Source organism: Danio rerio, chromosome 23 (genome assembly GCF_052040795.2).
Source record: "Danio rerio strain M-AB ecotype USA chromosome 23, GRCz13ab, whole genome shotgun sequence".
Lineage (NCBI taxonomy): Eukaryota > Metazoa > Chordata > Actinopteri > Cypriniformes > Danionidae > Danio > Danio rerio.
In genome coordinates this window covers 2,787,999-2,807,500 of record NC_141043.1, presented here as the reverse complement: position 1 = coordinate 2,807,500, position 19,502 = coordinate 2,787,999, and the positions used below count along the sequence as shown (strand labels likewise).

The window sequence follows — 19,502 nt, the reverse complement described above, 5'->3', positions numbered from 1 at the left end:
CGGGCTTTATTTTAAACTGAGCTGTGCTGCCCCACTTACTTATATCACTGAGATGTCTGAACTGTCTAAGCTAATCGAGTGTATTAAAGATGATGAAGACTGGATGACCAACAATTTCCTTCTCTTAAACTCCGACAAAACAGAATTATTACTTATTGGGTCTAAATCCTGTACACAGCAGATCTCGCAACTCAATCTACAATTAGTGCGATACAAAGTTAGCGTTAGCGCTACTATAAAAGATCTGGGAGTCATATTAGACAGCAATTTCACTTTTGAAAATCATATCTCCCATGTCACAAAAACTGCCTTCTTTTACCCGAGAAATATCGCTAATTACGAAGTATGCTATCCATCTCAGATGCAGAAAAGCTAGTCCATGCTTTTATGAGCTCTAGGCTGGATTACTGTAATGCTCTGTTTGCTGGCTACCCAGCATCCTCTATTAGTAAACTTCAGCTAGAAAAAATGCAGCTGCCAGACTTCTTACCAGGTCTAGAAAATATGATCATATCACCCCAAACTTATCCTCCTTACACTGGCAGCCTGTTACGTTTCGTGTTGAATTTAAAATATTGCTTCTTACCTATAAAGCTTTAAATAATCTAGCTTCTGTTTATCTAACCAATCTTCTGTCTCGCTACAATCCAACTCGCTCTTTAAGATCTCAAAACTCAAGGCTTCTGGTAGTACCTAGAATAGCAAAGTCTACTAAAGGAGGTCGATTGTTCTCATATATGGCTCCTAAACTATGAATTTGCCTTCCTGATAATGTCCGAGGCTCAGACACACTCTCGCAGTTCAACAATAGATTAAAGACCTATCTGTTCAGCAAAGCATACCCTCAGTGCATCACTTAGCTGTATGATGCATGAATGTGCTTCACGCAGGTTTCAGCATCTCGTTTATAAACACTATGAACAGCAGCTACGCTAATTATTCTCTTTATTCTCTATTTCCACCTGGAGATACTCATCCCGAGGCCCTCACACTATGCAGCACGGCTGATTTGATCAAAGACCAGTGACGAGATGATCCCAAGGTTTCCATAATCCTGGACCAGGCCGTATCCTGAGCAGCTGCTGTGGTGATCATGGAGGACTGGAGAGCATGAGGCTGATTCCTGTGACGCCCCAGGGGATAGACGAGACTTGCTGATGTCCAACTTCTTCAGCGCCTAGACTGCAGCTCTGCACAAAACGTTTGGCCAGAGGAGAAATGGTCGTGCCCAACTGAGCCTGGTTTCTCTATAGGTTTTTTAATTCTTCACTTTCGCCAATTGGTGAAGTTTTTTTCTCAGCGCTGTCATCTCTGGCTTGCATGGTTTGGGTCTTGTGGAGCTACGCATCGATGGATTTGCTCTTCAGTGTTTGGACTCTCAGTAGTGATTATTAACCACACTGAACTGAGCTAAACTGAACTTAAACACTGAAAACTGAACTGCACTGTTTCAGTTTACTATGATCTTCTATATAAAGCTGCTTTGACACATTCTACATTGTAAAAGCGCTGTAGAAATAAAGGTGAATTGAATTGTAAACACTGATTCACCAATCTGTGATTAAAACATTAGACTGAGATTAATTCTGACTCTACACTGCAATAATTACTCTGCTGAAAATTATTCCTAAGGTCAAAAATCTTGGTTCTGGAGCAGTGGTGGATCTAGGATTATTTTAAGGCAGGGGTCAAGTTATTCAATTGGTGCGTGCACTTTATGTTTAGAACATATAACTCTTTTTTTCTTTTCTTTTTTTTGTCCTATTAAAAACACAGTATACAGGGCTCGTCATGACCCATGGTGAAGGTAGAGGTTAAAATCTGCATTGGTCAATATATGTGTGGTGCAGTGCACACAGGGGTCGGAGGTCACCTTTCAATCTGCAGCGGTGTGGAGGAGCTCAGCGTATCGGACATCAGCCACGTCAGACCCTTCACCCACATCACCATCTCCTCGTCTGAGGTCGCTGCGCACACACAGACACACAACCAGCATGAGCAGATGGATAATAATAATGGTTTGGCTGAGAGACCCAAGCTTTCATTCATCCTTTCACATATTCATTCATTCATTCAAATGTTTTTATTCAACCATATATTCAGATTTCATTATTTCGTTCACATTTTCATTCATTTATTCATTCATTCCCTCATATTTATTAAACCATTCATTCCTATTTCATTAATTCATTCACATTTTCATTTACCACTTCATATTTTTAATAATTTCATTCATTCACATTTACATTCATTATTCACACACATTTTCAATTTCAATCTATTCATTAGCATTTCATTCATTCATTCATTCATTCATTCATTCATTCATTCACATTGTCATTCATTCACTCACATTTTTTTTCAACCATTTATTTTTTTTCATTCATTCATTCGTTTTGTTCATTTTTTTCATTTATTCATTCATTCATACACATTTGCATTCATTAATTTGCTCACATCCACTTATTTTTTTTATTCATTCATTCACTCACATGCATTCATCCATTCATTCTCATTTTATAATTTTTTTTATTAATTTATTCATACACATTTTCCTTCAAGCATTCATTCGTATTTCATTTAATTGGTTCACACTGCCATTCAATCATTCATTTGCTCACATTTATTCAACCATTCATTTGTATTTCATTAATTAATTCATTTCCATTCATTTATTCACATTTTCAATTAACCATTCATTAATTTCATAGATTTTTTTATTCATTCATTCAAACATTCATTCATATTTTGTTAATTTTTCATTCATTCATTCGCATTTTCATTCATTCATTCGATTACGTTCATTCATCCATTTATATTTAATTAATTTTTCCATTCATTCATTCAGTCACATTTTCATTCGACTATTCATTCGTATTTCCTTTTTTTATTGTCATTCATTCATTCATTCATTCCTCTCACATCTTTATTCAACCATTCATTTGTATTTTACTAATTAATTCATTTCCATTCATTCACATTTTCATATAACCATTCATTCATTTTATAAACGTTTTTATTCGTTCGTTCACATTTTCACTCAACAATTCACTTATATTTTGTTATTTTTTTCATTCATTCCTTCACATTTTCATTCAACTATTCATTCGTATTTCATTTAATTTGTTCACATTGTCATTCATTCATTCATTCGATCACATCTTTATTCAACCATTCATTTGTATTTTACTAATTAATTCATTTCCATTCACTCACATTTTCATTTAACCATTCATTCATTCATTTTATAAACGTTTTTATTCGTTCGTTTACATTTTCACTCAACAATTCATTTATATTTTGTTATTTTTTCATTCATTCACATTTTCATTCATTCGCTCACATCTTCATTCTACCATTTATTAATATTTCATTATTTTTCTTATTCATTCACCTTTTTAATTCAACCATTCATTCATATTAAAAGGGGAGGATCTACCTTACGTCCCACCCTGTCTCCATCAGTGTTTCCCAACCCTCTTCCTGAAGGCACACCAACAGTACATATTTTGGATGTCTCCTTTATCCGACCCTTTCATTTCGGGTTTGATGCCTCTTCTAATGTTCTGTTGAGTTGATTCAGGTGTGTTTGAATAGGGAGAGGTTGAAAACGTGTAGTGTTGATGTGCCGTCAGGAACAGGGTTGGGAAACACTGGTCTTCATGTTTCACTTGAAATTACATCAAACATCACAGTTCATGCGACGTTTAAAGCACACGTGTGTGTCGCTCATATGATACTGATTTACCTGCCAGACTGAGGGATTTGAGGCGAAACTCAGTGCCGTAGAGGATGACGAAGCAGTGGGCCTGGTCCGGCCGGGTCGTGACGTCCTCCACATATCGCTCAAAGTCCCGAGACTTCTGTCCAGTCCGGATCTCCTTAATCTCCCGGATATCAACTGAAAGAGACACAGGACACACACTTGAGCTTTTCTGTGGTCTTTACACGCGAGAAAGGTTTTAATCAGAACAGGAAAGAAAGAACATTATGATCTTAATCAATCTATGTCTACCTAGACGTGTGAATCTTTCAAGGAGGGAGTGATTTGATTGATTAGAAGCAGAGTTAATACAGTTAACTTCAACCAGATTCTGGATAAGCATATTTGACTGGTACTCAGACCTGTTCTACCAGATGCTGAACTTGCCATCTTTGGCTTCTCACAAAACACATCTTCTCTCCCTCAAACGAGAGTCTTTATTGCAAGGCATGGTGGTAAGATTTGGCATCACTGACCCAGCCGAGACTCGAACCAGCGACCCTCTTGCTGTGAGCCGACAGTGCTAACCACTTAGCCATAAGTAAAGATAAATAAATAATATAAACACATATAAACAAACACATACTTACATGCGCACATATACACGAGCGTGTTTTGTGCATAAGCATGCACGTGTGTGTGTGTGTGTGTGTGTATGTGTACGAGTTTATGTGTGTGTTTGTGTTGTATGTGTTTGTGTTTGTGTGAGAGAATTGTGTATGCATGTGTGTGTGTGTGTTTATTTGAGCATGCATGTTTGTGAATGTGTTGGTAGTGCATGTTTGTATATGTGAGAGAAAGCGAGTGTGTTGAGTGTGTACATAAGTGTGTGTGTGTGTATATGAGTTTTACTGCATGTTTGTATTTTGCGTTTGTATGAGAGTGTTTTGTATATGCGTGTGTGTGTGTTTAAGCATGCATGATTGTGTGTTGGTAGTGTGTGTTTGTGTGAGGAAGCGAGTGCTGTCGCCTCACAGCAAGAAGGTCGCTGGTTCGAGCCTCGGCTGGGTCAGGGTTTCTGTGTGGAGTTTGCATGTTGTCCCTGCGTTCGTGTGGGTTTCCTCCGGGTGCTCCGGTTCCCCCCACAGTCCAAAGACATGCGCTATAGGGGAATTGGGTAGGCTAAATTGTCCGTAATGTATGAGCGTGAATGAGTGTGTGTGGGTGTTTCCCAGAGAGGTGTTGCAGCTGGAAGGGCATCAGATGTGTAAAACATGTGCTGGATAAGTTGGCGGTTCATTATGCTGTGGCGACCCCTGATTAATAAAGGAACTAAGCCGACAAGAAAATGAATGGATGTTTGTGTACGAGTGTGGATTTGTAGTGTGTGTCTGAGAGCGAGTTAATATATACACTTGTACGTGTGTGTGTGTGTGTGTGTTCTCCTGTTCCTCCTCCCTCTGTAACCGCACTCATCCTGTGCACGTCTCTCTGACAGACACACAGGTGTGATTAATAACACACTCAACACTCAATCAAGCTCTTCAGCAACACACAAACACACTCGATGCTGACGAGCGGTAAACCTAAATCATCTCTGATCTGTCTGATAGCCCCTTTAACTCTTGCTTTTGGGTGTTCTAATGTTATGATATTGTAAACATTGTAAAAAAATTTTTTATTAAAATGTAAAAAAAAATAAAAAATAAAAATAAAAATAAAAAATAAAAAATAAAAACTTAAAAAAAATAAAAAATAAAAAAATTAAACTTGTAAAGCAGCCAAAAATAAGTTTTGTACAACCATACTATGGCATTGCATTTATTCATAATTATAATTAAATAAATAAAATATAACAGAATAAATACATTTTAAAATGCTTAAGCAAACGTTGGTGTCTGGGCCCGCACAGAATCTGCATGCACACACACGCACGCACACACACATGTGTGTAAATATATTTCAGTCTTGATAATTCAGTATTACTGAATAATATGCAAACGTTTTAATTATATTCATATTTATACATAATATATTCAGCCTTTTACTACTTTTACTGCATAGTAAATTTACCAAACACATGCTTCTAATTGGATTTGCATTCTAAAACTTAAAAGTTAATTAACTAACTGCTACACTCTCTAAACCATCCCGCATAAATCTGCAGATTCTGTACAAACTTCTGCACAGACAAAAAAACAAAGCAAGTGTCCTAGACATGACCCATTTAAATCTGGCCCGAGTCCATCCATACACACAACACACATGGGCTAAACCATTCCATTCACCAGATTACCCACAAACGAGCATTTCACCACATCAAAACACACAAACTCCCTAAACAAGTCAAACTTTTATACTTTGACCCAATTCTTTAACTCAGGTCCACTTCTTTGGGTTTCAGTTTGTTCAGGAATACCCTATACTGTAAAAGCCATTAGTTCCTTTACTTTAGGAAGTGTGTACACCTGCTGTAAGAGAACTGTTAAGTTGATTCAACTTCATTTCTATAAATTCTGCATGCAGTTCATTTACTTAGCCAGTTTGGGGTTAAAGCAACTCACTTTTTAGAGTAAAGTCAACTAATCACTTTGAACTAATCCACATCAACTATACAGTGCAAGTCAGAATTATTCACCCCCTTTATATTGTTATTTTTTATATATATTTCCTAAATAGTGTGTATCAGATTCAAGATATTTTTACAGTATGTCTGATAATGTTTTTTTTCTTCTGGAGAAAGTCTTATTTGTTTTATTTCGGCTAGAATAAAAGAACTAATACATTTTTTTTTACCAGTTAAACTCTGCTGTTATTTTGGGATTTCCGCCTGGATTTTGCCTACCCAAATTTAAAAGCTTCCCAAATCCACATGCAGAGGTGTAAATGCAAAAATGTGGTATCATTTTAAAGAAAACCCTTTGAGTTTTCATAAAACACTGTTGAAAGTGTTTAAAATATTTGTATATGTCGTCTGTGTTATAATAAACACCTAAATAAAGAGGCGCTTTTTGTATTTTATTTTTATAAACTCATATTTGAAAGTGTACCTTTTAGGTTGTGTGTGGTCTAGCGTGCTGTAATTAATGTTGGTGGTTCCTGCACATGTCTGTAATCATAGGAAATAAGAAAAATGTCTCCACCATAATCTATGCAAAAGTTACTGTATTCCAACTGATGAGAGGTGCTGTACAAGCCACAGGGAGCGATCATTGTTTTCATATTTCACTATTCTTTTGTTTGATCAAACATAATTCACTGTGTTTGGAGCACGTCAGACATATAAAAGGATTACTTATGCACATCACCTCAAAAACAGAGGAGAATGGCCCTGAAGCGCACAGCATAAGGTAAGAGATGACAGCTGTCTGTGCTATCTGGGGCTGCTTATTGATCATAAATGTATTGTTTTCAATTCTGTGTCATGTAAACACCAAAATTCATTCGACAACTGTTTAATATGTGAATATAATTCAGTAAAAAGAATGCTAGAACCGTATGAGCACCGGCAAGAGCTTTCATTTGAGCTATAACTTGTACATGTGTCATATATGAACCATATGAAATGAACCAATGTAAAATACCCAGCTCGGGTATTATAAAAACTGTGTATTTAAGTGTAAATAACTTTTGTACAGCAGATTAAAAACCAAAGTGATGCATATGTGCATATAGATTCTACACTTTCAAACGAAACCACCTACGGGGGTCTGGTGCAACGCTAGCCCTTTAAATCTTAAAGCGAAAGTCGATGACGTCACAGATCCGGTACCGGGTATGTGGAGTTTAACTGGTTAAAAAACATTTTAAGAACAAAATTATTAGCCCCTTTAAGCAATACTTGTTTTCGATATTCTATACTGATGGTTTGTTCTGTAGACTTTCTTGCCTAATTACACTAACCTGCCTAGTTACCCTAATTAACCTAGTTAAGCCTTTAAATGTCACTTTAAGCTGTATAGAAGTGTCTTGAAGAATATCTAGTCTAATATTATTTACTGTCATCATGGCAAAGATAAAATAAATCAGTTATTAGAGATGAGTTATGAAAACTTTTACTAAAAAAAACTCTGTTAATCAGAAATTGGTGAAAAAGTAAACAGCGGGGTAGATAATTCAGGGGGGCGAATAATTCTGACTTCACCTGTAAATGAACCTGCTTTTCTAAAGGCTGATTTATACTTCTGCGTCAAACGCCTGCGTATGCTACGGCGCTGATGCATAGCCCTTCGCCGTGGCCGTCAGCGTGGCTGACGTGCACCTCTCAAAAATTGTAACTACACGTCGCAACGACGCGTAGCGCAAGCTCTGTGATTGGTCGACTTGGTAGCGCTGACGAGTCTGGGCGGGACCGAAAGCCGCGCAAATGGCGCGAGCGATTGTTTACAAGTGTGGAGTCCCGTGAAGGAGCTCCGGATGGAAAGTTTTGTTTTGTGTTTACCTCATAGTTAAAGTTGTTGCACGTCCGCCGGTTCCTGCCTCAAAATGAGCGAGTTTGAGTCACTTGTACAACCAGGAAGTGTTCAGGAAAAGCAAAACAGCAGCGAAGAAACTCAACTAAGAGGAACATTTACACCTCACTGCCAACTAGCGTTTCGGAAGTGTTAATGCAGACCAACAGAGACAGCGCGCAGAAGTATAAATGCACAGCTGCGCGTTGCATGCACCGTGAGTTACGCCGGTCACTTGACACAGAAGTATAAACCAGGCTTAAGGCTGCTTCACACCTGTAGATTGATTGTTTGTTCTGAAACAAGGTTTCAGATAGTGACAATATCCCCTTTCACACAGTGACACCAGTAAATATCCGCAAAATTTCAGGAACGACTTTACCGGTACACAAATATAACTGGCAACAGCTCAAAATATTAAGTTTTGGTGTTTTGTGACCCTTTAAATCCAAAAACCAATAGTGACTATTACTGACTGTCGTCATTTCTCCCAGCACTAGTGTTCATATGAGCAGCAGCTACTGGAGATGAAGATAGTGAAGGCCTCCTCTGATTGGTCAACATGCAGCACACACACGCTCGGCACATCAAATGAATAGTGTTTATTGCTTCTTCGTGATATGGGGATATTACATATACACTGTAATGGTCACTTTTGGATGCATTGCACAGGGTTAATTTAGATATGAGTTACAATAAACTGAACTGACAAGAACTGAGCAGAAGAAAGGCGGCAGTGCTGGAATAACAATAACAGGCAGAATATGAGCTGGGCAGAGCTGAACACCGCCGTCTGCACTGACTCCATCTGTTTCTTCTTACACAAGAAAGATGAAGAGTACAAACACTACAGTCTTGCCGAGGAAGACCCTTACACACACACACACACACACACACACACACACACACACACACACACACACACACACACACACAAACAGAAACAATCACAAAGACACACACACAAACAGAAAGACACAGAGAGACAAGCACATGCAAAGACACACGCGCACACACACAAACATGCACAAGCAGAGACAGTCACAAAGACACACACAAACAGACAAGCACATGCAAAGACACACGCGCGCATGCGCACACACACACACACACACACACACACACACGCACAAGCAGAGACAATCACAAAGACACACACAAACAGAAAGACACAGAGAGACAAGCACATGCAAAGACACACGCACACACGGGCAAACGCAAAGACAGACAGACAGACACACATGGACACACACACACACACACACAGGACAAAGGCGGGCGCTGTGATTGGAGCTCAGGCTGGGTGCAGGAGAACCGCTTGACAATTCCAAACAGGGCAGCAGGAAACACAAGACTGAACAGCACAACCAAGAGTCTTCCTGTCTCACACACACACACACACACACCTAACAGAGAGCCCTGCCACAAGCACATCCAGAAAAACACATCAAAACAAACTCCCCAAGCTCTCTCCCTCTCTCTCTCTCTCACACACACACACACACACACACACACACAGACACACACACTTCAGGGCCCATTTACACTGTCAGGTCTTGATGCCCCATTCCGATTTGTTGCCTATATCCGATTTGTTTGCCTGTCTGTTTACACGTTGTTTTAATTGTGACCCATATCCAATTCATGCGTTTACACTTGCCATACAATTTACGATGTCGCGCATGCATAAAGCCGGGTTCTAGCACCTGCTCCACACTAGCCACGGTGGAAGAAATTGTCTTGTTTTTAGCTCTGCGAAATATGTGAAGTGTAGTATAAGCAGTGAATGGTTTAGTCCAGATTTACCCCCATGCAGTTTATGTAATGGTATGGCCCTGATGTGTGTGTAGTTGAAGATGTAGCCTTAGCCTGTGTGCGCACTGGTGTTGGAGAGAATAAAGTTATTCTATGTGTAGCCCGCAGTGCGTGTATTAATAGCGACAAAAAGCTAAAGTTACAACACGAAGTTCGTCCAACTCTAAAATGATTTTGAGGCAGAGGTGGGAAAGGGCCGTCATCGCAGCTTGCGCTTATGGTTTATATGCTGTATGATGTCCTCAACTATTCAGAGGAATCTGTGCGTACGAGAGAGATCTCAGGTCTGGTGGGAGCAAAGTGTGGCGACTGAACACTTTCCTCTGTGTTTCCTCTAATGTTGTTTACCGCGTCGGCATCTCCACACATGATGTTCCTTCTAGGTCATTACACCGCGGAGAAGCAGCACATTGTTGCAAGTTTAATGATGTACAGAACGGAACGCCTCAATAAATCCGACCTGCCCGTTTACATGACAGTCGCATTGTCACATATCCGATCTATATCTGATTTATTTCCACACATGAAGGAGGCCTGAAACCGACCTCTGAATATGCGAATGCATGCCGTTTTTTCGTATTTACACGGCCATAAAACAAATCCGATCTGTCTCACATATGAGCAAAAAAATCGGAATTGGGTCACATTTAACTGGCAGTGTAAACGGGGTCTAATTGAAGCCCTTTTCAGGTGCATTGGTGAACTTCTCCAACACTTGATCACTTTAAGGTTAGGGTTTTCTCTCCTGGAACATTCAGATTTTATAAAAATCACAACATAACTAAAACTACATGATTGTAAAATTAATTTCAGTAAGATTATTGAATAATATGAAAATGTTCGAGGGGTGACGCAGTGGCGCAGTAGGAAGTGCTGTCGCCTCACAGCAAGAAGGTCTCTGGGTCGCTGGTTCGAGCCTCGGCTCAGTTGGCGTTTCTGTGTGGAGTTTGCATGTTCTCCCTGCATTTGCGTGGGTTTCCTCCGGGTGCTCCGGTTTCCCCCACAGTCCAAAGACATGCGGTACAGTTGAATTGGGTAGGCTAAATTGTCCGTAGTGTATGAGTGAGTGTGTATGGATGTTTCCCAGAGATGGATTGCAGCTGGAAGGGCATCCACAGCGTAAAATGGTGCTGGATAAGTTGGCGGTTCATTCCGCTGTGGCGACCCCGGATTAATAAAGGGACTAAGCTGACAAGAAAATGAATGAATGAGAATGTTCATCTGATTTATTTACAATACAGTTTGTAAAGTCATATTTTCTGTCTTTTAGTAGAGATATTATATGAGAGACTTGCCGTTTTACCAAATAAAGCGGATCTAATTGGATTTGCAAATATTAAAGTTTAAAAGGTATAACATTTTATTTTATATATTAAGGTTTTAGTTGTGATCCTCCTAAAATCACTCAACATAAACCTGCAGATTTATTACAAAATTCTGCACAGACATAGTAAAAAATGTCCGCACATTTCGTCTGGCGATACTTATAAGCACATTTATAATGTGCTTAATACTTGTACATTCATACTTTGTTAATTACTTATTTTCCACTACTAAATTCAGTATCGCGTGATTTACAAGCCAGTTATTTAGGAATAGTTGGTGTTTTTTAAGATCATTCAATAAGCCTTAGTACATGATTAATAAACTATTCAAATTAACATTTATAATTCTTATTATTATCAACATTTGGTACATACCTTCAGTATTCTTTGCTTGAACTGACCCGATCTAATCCTGTTTATATGAAATGAGCCTGCTCCTACGCAGGTTTGAGCTACCAGAACTGTTGCTATGACAACAAGTCTCAGGCCCCGTTTACACTAATGCGTTTTCGTTTTAAAACGCATAAGTTTTGCTACGGTTACGCCATCCGTCCAGACTACGCCGGAGTTCTCGAGCGCCGAAAAAGGAGCGTTTTGAAAACGCTGGAGAGGCCGTTTTCATTCTTAACCGCTGCAGCTCCGTCTCAGTGTGGATGTCACTGTACCCTTCCCTTATTCGTCAAGTTCCTATCAAATGACTGCACATGGCTTTAATGCTACCGGAAGACAGCAGACCAGCCTTCACTGTAAACAACAACATGGACACAGAAATGGGAGCGTTGTTTGCACTATTGTCTGTTTTAGGCGCCATTGTGCGGTTATTCATTTGTTACGTTTAGTAACAACTCGACCTCGTCGTCTGTCCACAAAAATACCTCTCTTGATTTCTTTGCCATCGCGTTCATTGTTCAACCGGCGTTTGTTGACTAACAATAACCAAATGCCGAGCGAGACGCATGCTTCCTGTTTATACTAGAACGCGCATGCCCAGAGTGCACAAATGGTCACATGATATATGTTTTTGGTGGCGTAGTGTGGACGAGATATGTTCAGAGACGCTAGGTGAAACGCTAGTGTGGACGCAAATCGGTTTTGATCTAAAACGCCGTTTTAAAACTAAAACGCACTAGTGTAAACGGGGCCTCAGAGGAGTTTTGAAGAACGAAAGGATCCTGGATTGTGCCAAATCGTCAACATCCAAATCCAGCTAACTGAGTAATCCACGTACGAAGAACGGACCCTTGAGCTCCCGTCTGGTCGATTGCGCATGCAAGGGGAGTACAAAATCAGGTCGTTCTCGAGAGCTTCCCGTTTTGAAGGAAGGAAAGGGGAGAAGGGGTGGATGGGGGGTTTCTTCGAAAAACGAAGGGAGTAATTTATTGCTAGGCTACTTATAGTGAGTTTGGAGTAATCTGATTGGCTAACTCATGATTGTAGATGAGAGACCAGCTGCGGTCAATCAGATCGTGCTCCTTTCGAAATTAGTTGTGAAACTTCACTTATAAGGGATTTATAAAGCATCAATAGTCCTCACTTTAGTTTAGGTCACAAAACTGGATGACATCTCAGACTGGTTTCATAAACATGACAATGAGTTCACTGTACTCAAATGGCCTCCACAGTCCCCAGATCTCAATCCAATAGAGCAGCTTTGGGATGTGGTGCAATGAGAGATTCACATCATGGATGTGCAGCCGACAAATCTGCAGCAACTGTGTGATGCTATCAAGTCAATACGGAGCAAAATCTCTGAAGAATGTTTCTAGTAGCTTGCTGAATCTGAGCCACGAAGGAACAAGGCAGTTCTGCACTAGTAAGGTGTACCTAATAAAGTGGCCGGTGATTGTATGTCAACATGAGCCCCTGGTCCGAGGGTGAGGCAGGTTGTGGGAAAGTTTTAGTGCACTTCCATGTTGGCAGAAACATTCATAAGAGTGTTTTATCAGACGTGCCGATTATCAAACACACAATCGCTTCAGCTTAAAGAACAATCGGAGCGTGATATGCCAGTCCGGCTCCTCCACACTGTGCTACACCTGACATTTCTACCTTCACTGGCACAAAACAAAACAAATGCTTGACGCGGTTGCAAATGATCCATAAAGTTAAACAGCATTCTTACACATCCCTCTATTATTATATACGCTTAAGCCTTGAATAAAGACGTGTTTTCTGAAGAGCGGTCATGTGTGTGTCGTAGAAAACATTACATGACGTCTGAGAGGATGAGAATAACTCTGAATAATAATAGGTTAGGATGTTAAAGGTGTCTTAAGGATACATATAAGCTAGTGAAGCTATATTTATTTGATTTATTTATTATCCCACCCAACATAAAAGAAATAAGACCTAATCCAGAAGCTCAATATAATAGGAAATAATATCAAAATATGTCAAAAAGAATTCAAATTTCACATTAAAGCCAATCATTTCCACATCATTTGCTCATTATATCCCTACACATCCATCTGGCCGACTGAACATGGCTTTAAGAAAGTCATGTATAACTTCAGACGCACATTACGGCAGCGCGAGGCTCGTTGGGTGTTTTTTTTTTCTTCTGTTTAGTGTGGCTGGTGCATCCGGAGCAGAGCGCAGCTGTGTGTAAGACATCCCGCCGCAGGAAAACAGCAGCGCAGATGGGCCTGTCCTACAGTCAGCACTGCACACTATTGCCACATGCTTGTGTATGTGTGTGTGTGTGTGTGTGTGTGTGTGTGTGTGTCTACACACACTCAATCAGAGCAGTGCAATCCAGCCCGCCAGAAGAAAACCAACTTTACAGACAAACACACCTCACATGCGGACGTCGAACATGAGCCCCGACACACCAACCAGAGCGCTCTCAAATCAGTTTTCCTCCAAGGAAATTCAAAACAAACATCTCAAGAAGGGCTGCGCGACTTAAATAGGATATTGCCATATTTTGTTTTGCAGCGATATACAGTTGAAGTTAGAATTATTCACCGCCTTATTTATTTTTTCCCCAATTTCTGTTTACAGAGAGCAGATTTCTTCAACACATTTCTAAACACAATAGTTTTCATAACTCATCTCTAATAGCTGATTTATTTTATCTTTGCCGTGATGACAGTAAATAATATTTGACTACATATTCTTCAAGACACTTCTATACAGCTTAAAGGGACATTTAAAGGCATGACTAGGTTTATTAGGTTAACTAGGCAAGTTATTGTATAACGATGGTTTGTTCTGTAGACTATAAAAAATATACAGCTTAAATGGGCTAATAATTTTGTCCCTAAAATGGTGTTTAAAAAAATTCAAAACTGCTTCTATTCTAGCCGAAATAAAACCAGTAAGCTTTTCTCCAGAAGAAAAAATATTATCAGACATACTGTGAAAATTTCCTTGCTCTGTAAAACACCATTTGGGAAATATTCAAAAACGAAAATAAAATCCAAAGGGGGCGAATAATTCTGACTTCAATTGTGTATTGCGATATGAATATAATTTCACTAGTCGATTTAAATAGCTCTATTTGAAATATTTCATTCCAGTGTTCAAGTGTTTTATATGCAGTGAATCTGCATAATATATAATAAAATGCAAGCAAAAATTCTTTAAACGAAATAAATCTTTTAAAACAGTGCTTCATGGTTTTCCGATGCAGGGGTTGGAAACCTTTTTTCAGCAAAGATGTGTGTGTGTATAGACAGACAGAGAGGGATGGATGGATGGATGGATGGATGGATGGATGGATGGATGGATGGATGGATGGATGGATGGATGGATGGATGGATGGATGGATGGATGGATGGATGGATGGATGGATGGATGGATGGATGGATGGATGGATGGATGGATGGATGGATGGATGGATGGATGGATGGATGGATGGATGGATGGATGGATGGATAGATAGATAGATAGATAGATAGATAGATAGATAGATAGATAGATAGATAGATATAGACGAGTACATACACCCCATTTTGAAAATGAATATTTTTTTCATTTCTCAGTTAATATAATAAAAATATTTTGGTGCATTTGAACAAAACAGAATTTTTAAACGGATATATTTATTAAAAATAATCATTTAGTCACAGAACATCTTTAGAAAAAGAAAGATAATATAATTAAGTTCATGCAAAATATTGGGGGAAAAAATTACAAACTTCAACATTTCAACTAAATTGTACAAATTTTTGTTTCTCTTGAATTTTGCTCTTGTATCTATATCTATATCTATATATATATATATATATATATATATATATATATATATATATATATATATATATATATATATATATATATGTATGTATACATACAGTTGAAGTCAGAATTATTAGCCCCCCTGAATTATTAGAGCTCCTGTTTCTCCCCCCCCAATTTCTGTTTAACGGAGAGAAGATTGTTTCAACACATTTCTAAGCATAATAGTTTTATTAACTCTTCTCTAATAACTGATTTATTTTATCTTGGTCATGATGCCAGTACATAATATTTGACTAGATATTCTTCAAGACACTTCTATACAGCTTAAAGAGACATTTAAAGGCTTAATTCGGTCATTGTATAACAATGGTTCTTAACAAGTCATTGTATAACGATGGTTTGTTCTGTAGACTATCAGGAAACAAATTAGATTAAAGGGGCTAATAATTTTGTCCTTAAAATGGTGTATAAAAATGAATAACTGCTTTTATTCTAGCCGAAATAAAACAAATAAGACTTTCTCAAGAAGAAAAAATATTATCAGACATACTGTGAAAATTTCCTTGCTTAGTTAAAAACCATTTTGGAAATATTTAAAAAAAGAAAAAAAAATTCAAACGGGGGCGAATAATTCTGACTTCAACTGTGTATGTTACTACTGCTATAAATAACAAAGCTAAAACAAAACCTTTAATTTATTAATTTATTACAAATATGAAGCATCACATGTTAAATCCATGAATAGTGAAGGGACAATTAATTTAAATTCTGGTAAACAAACTCTTATTTTGTTCTGAAAAGCAGCCTAATTTAAAATAAACAAACATTTAACTATTATAAACAACAGTTAAATCAAATAATTAAAAATAAAATAGACTATGCAGCAACATTTCAATTGTGGCTAGTTTTAAACAACAAAAACTTATTTTACTATTATTTAGAAAATAAAGAGCAAACAACTTCTGTTTCTATGGTAATTATGTGATCGATTGGTTAACATAGAAATTATTATTTAGTTATTTGCCCTTTATTAGTGTCGCGATTCAAGTTTATCCACAGCAATACAACTACAAAAAGGGTTGCATGCAGAACTGTTGCAAACAATTTATTTGTGTTGAATTTAAACAAACAAATTAAGTTTAATAATGTTCAACTTAATATGTTTGTTTAAATTCAGCCCAAATAAATTGTTTACAACCACTTAACATAAAAAATTTAGTAAATCCAAGGAATCATCTTTGAACAATTGTTTTCAGTGTACACGCGTGCAATTGTCGAAATTGATTCGTTTTGCTGTAAAAAAAAAAAAAACTAAACAATAAAAAGACAATTGTAATTGTATTTTCAAAAGGAAACAGATTTCTAGTAACGATTGTTTAAAACTGTAAAATAGTATTGAAGGGAGAGCGCTGGAGAGCCACATAGTTTTGGTCAAAGAGCCACATGTGGTTCCCTACCACTGATCTGGAGACTCTAACAGTGTTGAAACATAGAAATTGAACAATCAAATGTAAAATACCAAAGTCTTCACTCAATAAACTATTATAAACAATACAAAAAATGCATTTAATAAAAATAATAATAATATCTTCATCCTTTAATTTTTAATTCATAAACTGATCCTGTGATTATTGCAGATACACACATGGCAATATGGATGTTTAAACTATATATTGTTCAGCTCTAATCTGGGAAGTGAAAGAGGTTTGCGTAACTTTGCTGTCAGAATGCACTTTTCGAAATATGAAGACATTCTGAAACCACTTTAATGAGAAATCGGTGTGTGTTTGTTTGGCTTTGACCATTTTGACATTGCCTATATTCACTGAACATGCCTGTATCCATTTCTCAATGAATATAGGCATGTAATGTGGTGCATTTAAACAAAACCGATTTATTAAAACAATATTTTACTCACTTTATTGAGAAATTGAAAGATGATACAATTAAATTCAAGCAAAATATTGCAAAAAAAAAAATATATCAACATGCTACAAAATTTCAACTAAATTTTTCATTTTTTTCTCTGATTTCTCCTCTTTTTTTAAATTTATATAAATTTTTTTTTTCTGTAACAAATGTGGCTGTAGTAGTTTTGAACCGTTTTTAGATTAAATATTACTTAATGATATGATTTTGATGACATTGTTTAAAGTTTATTTATTATGGAGACAATGACATAAACGATCAGAAATACACATTTGCTGACTTCTGGTCTGAATTGATTGAGTAATGCATCATGGAATATAATGTGCATAAACAGTCATATGCTGCTCAGTTATTATCATGAGGAATTAAGTAATTGTTTGGAAGTTTCTTTCCCTGATTAGTGAATTTAATTTGGAGAAACTGCTGTAATAAATGTTGTAAATCGCATCTCTTTACAATAAAAGCAAAACCAGTTAAACTCTGCTGCTATTCTGGGATTTCCAGCTGGATTTTGCGCCTGGATTCCTGCGTTATGGATGTGACGTGTGCAGTAAAAACTCAAAATATAAATTCACAGAGAAAGTATATGTTAACATTATATTGAAACATCTGTTCATATTTATAAAACAAGAGTTATGGGTCCAGAAAAACATCATCAGTAAACACGTTTTGTACTTTGTATGAGGAAAACTAACATGTGTTATGGATGTGACAAAAAGTCTGCGGGTTTACAGTACACAACACACTTTGTACAAACTCTGCAAACTAAATTGCACAAACCAAAACAATTTACGCTAATCAAAAGGATAAGAGTCGGCTCTCTATAAAACAAAAATTGGTTTGATTTTCTCTTTAATATTTTTACATTTATGAGGAAAAAGTGTTGTTATGGATGTGACATCTCGCCGTTATGTATGTGACAGATGTGAAATTGCCACTTGTGTTAGTTTGGTAAATCAAATATAATAGTTTGAAAACACTGACAGATACATTTGAGTATTTCTAAAGCACTGTAAAATACTTGCTAAAACAAAACACCCAAAAACAGTTCCTGTATTTTGGTGAGAACTTAATTTTTTTCGTGGCAAGGTTGACATTTGCACAGATTTGCTCATATATATTATTTCTTAAAGACATTTTAATGTGTCAAAACAAGTAAAACTCTAGTCGCAAACATTTTTTCTCAACATAATATTTCTTTTTGAATGACATGATTAACAATGTTAAAGGTTTATTTATTATAGAGACAAATCAGAAATACACATTTGCTGGCTTTTGGTCCGAACTGATTGAGTTGCTCTGTTATTATCATGAGGAATTGTGTGATTGTTTTAAGATTTCTTTCCCTGATTAGAGAATTTAATTTGGAGAAACTGCTGCAATAAATGCTGTAAATCGCATCTCTTTACAGTACAAAAAAAGTTAAATATAAAAAAGTTGTTATTTATAGATTGGGGCTGCACAAGATATGGTTTCAGCATTGATATCGCAATGTGTTCATTCGCAATAGTCACATCGCAAGGTGTTATTTATATGGATTGTTGGTGATTGGATGGATGTTGGCCTGATAGGGCAGCTTTGCTTGGACAGAGGAAAATTAAAGACCTGTTTATAATGATTGAACACCTACAAGACAATATTTCAGTGAATTCCAGTGAAATTTATGACATTTTAAGACTCTTTAAGACCCTGGGAGGATCCTGTTGTTGTTTGTTGATAACCTTTAAACAAAAAATGTCGTCAAAACTTACAATGTTTTAATGATGACACAAAGAATCGAATGTAAAACCCTTCTCTTTGTGTATAAAGCCCTACATGGTCTTGGCCCTCTACATGGTCTTGGCCCTAACTACACTCCTCCAAGACACTTGCGTTCCGCTGATCAGTTTTTATTAAAAGTTCCAAAGGTCCACCTCAAAAGTAACGGCGAACGTGCTTTTGCCATAGCAGGTCTTCACCTCATGAACTCTCCGCCATTAGAACTAAAAAAGGCTTTGTCGCTGCCTATTTTTAAGTCTAAATTAAAGACGCATTTATTTTCTAGATCCTTTGAAGCATAACCGTACGTTCACACCGAAAGCGGCGAGAGCGTCC

At 37.4% G+C, this 19,502-nt stretch overlaps 2 protein-coding genes across 11 annotated transcripts in view; both read right to left on the bottom strand.

Moving 5' to 3' along the window:
* Positions 1 to 19,502, bottom strand: part of ggt7 (gamma-glutamyltransferase 7) — a 219,444-nt gene that overhangs the window by 69,495 nt on the left and 130,447 nt on the right. The gene's annotated exons all lie outside the window — the stretch shown is intronic.
* Positions 1 to 19,502, bottom strand: part of plcg1 (phospholipase C, gamma 1) — an 81,650-nt gene that overhangs the window by 59,571 nt on the left and 2,577 nt on the right. For all 9 annotated transcript variants that reach the window (XR_015522709.1, XR_015522708.1, XM_087305340.1 and 6 more), the window contains 2 exon segments: positions 3,749 to 3,901; positions 1,874 to 1,967 (listed from right to left, as the gene is read on the bottom strand). Coding sequence is in view for 5 of the 9 variants with exons in the window: in XM_087305334.1 (XP_087161460.1) it covers positions 1,874 to 1,967; positions 3,749 to 3,901 (247 nt within the window). In the remaining 4 variants the exon portion in view is untranslated.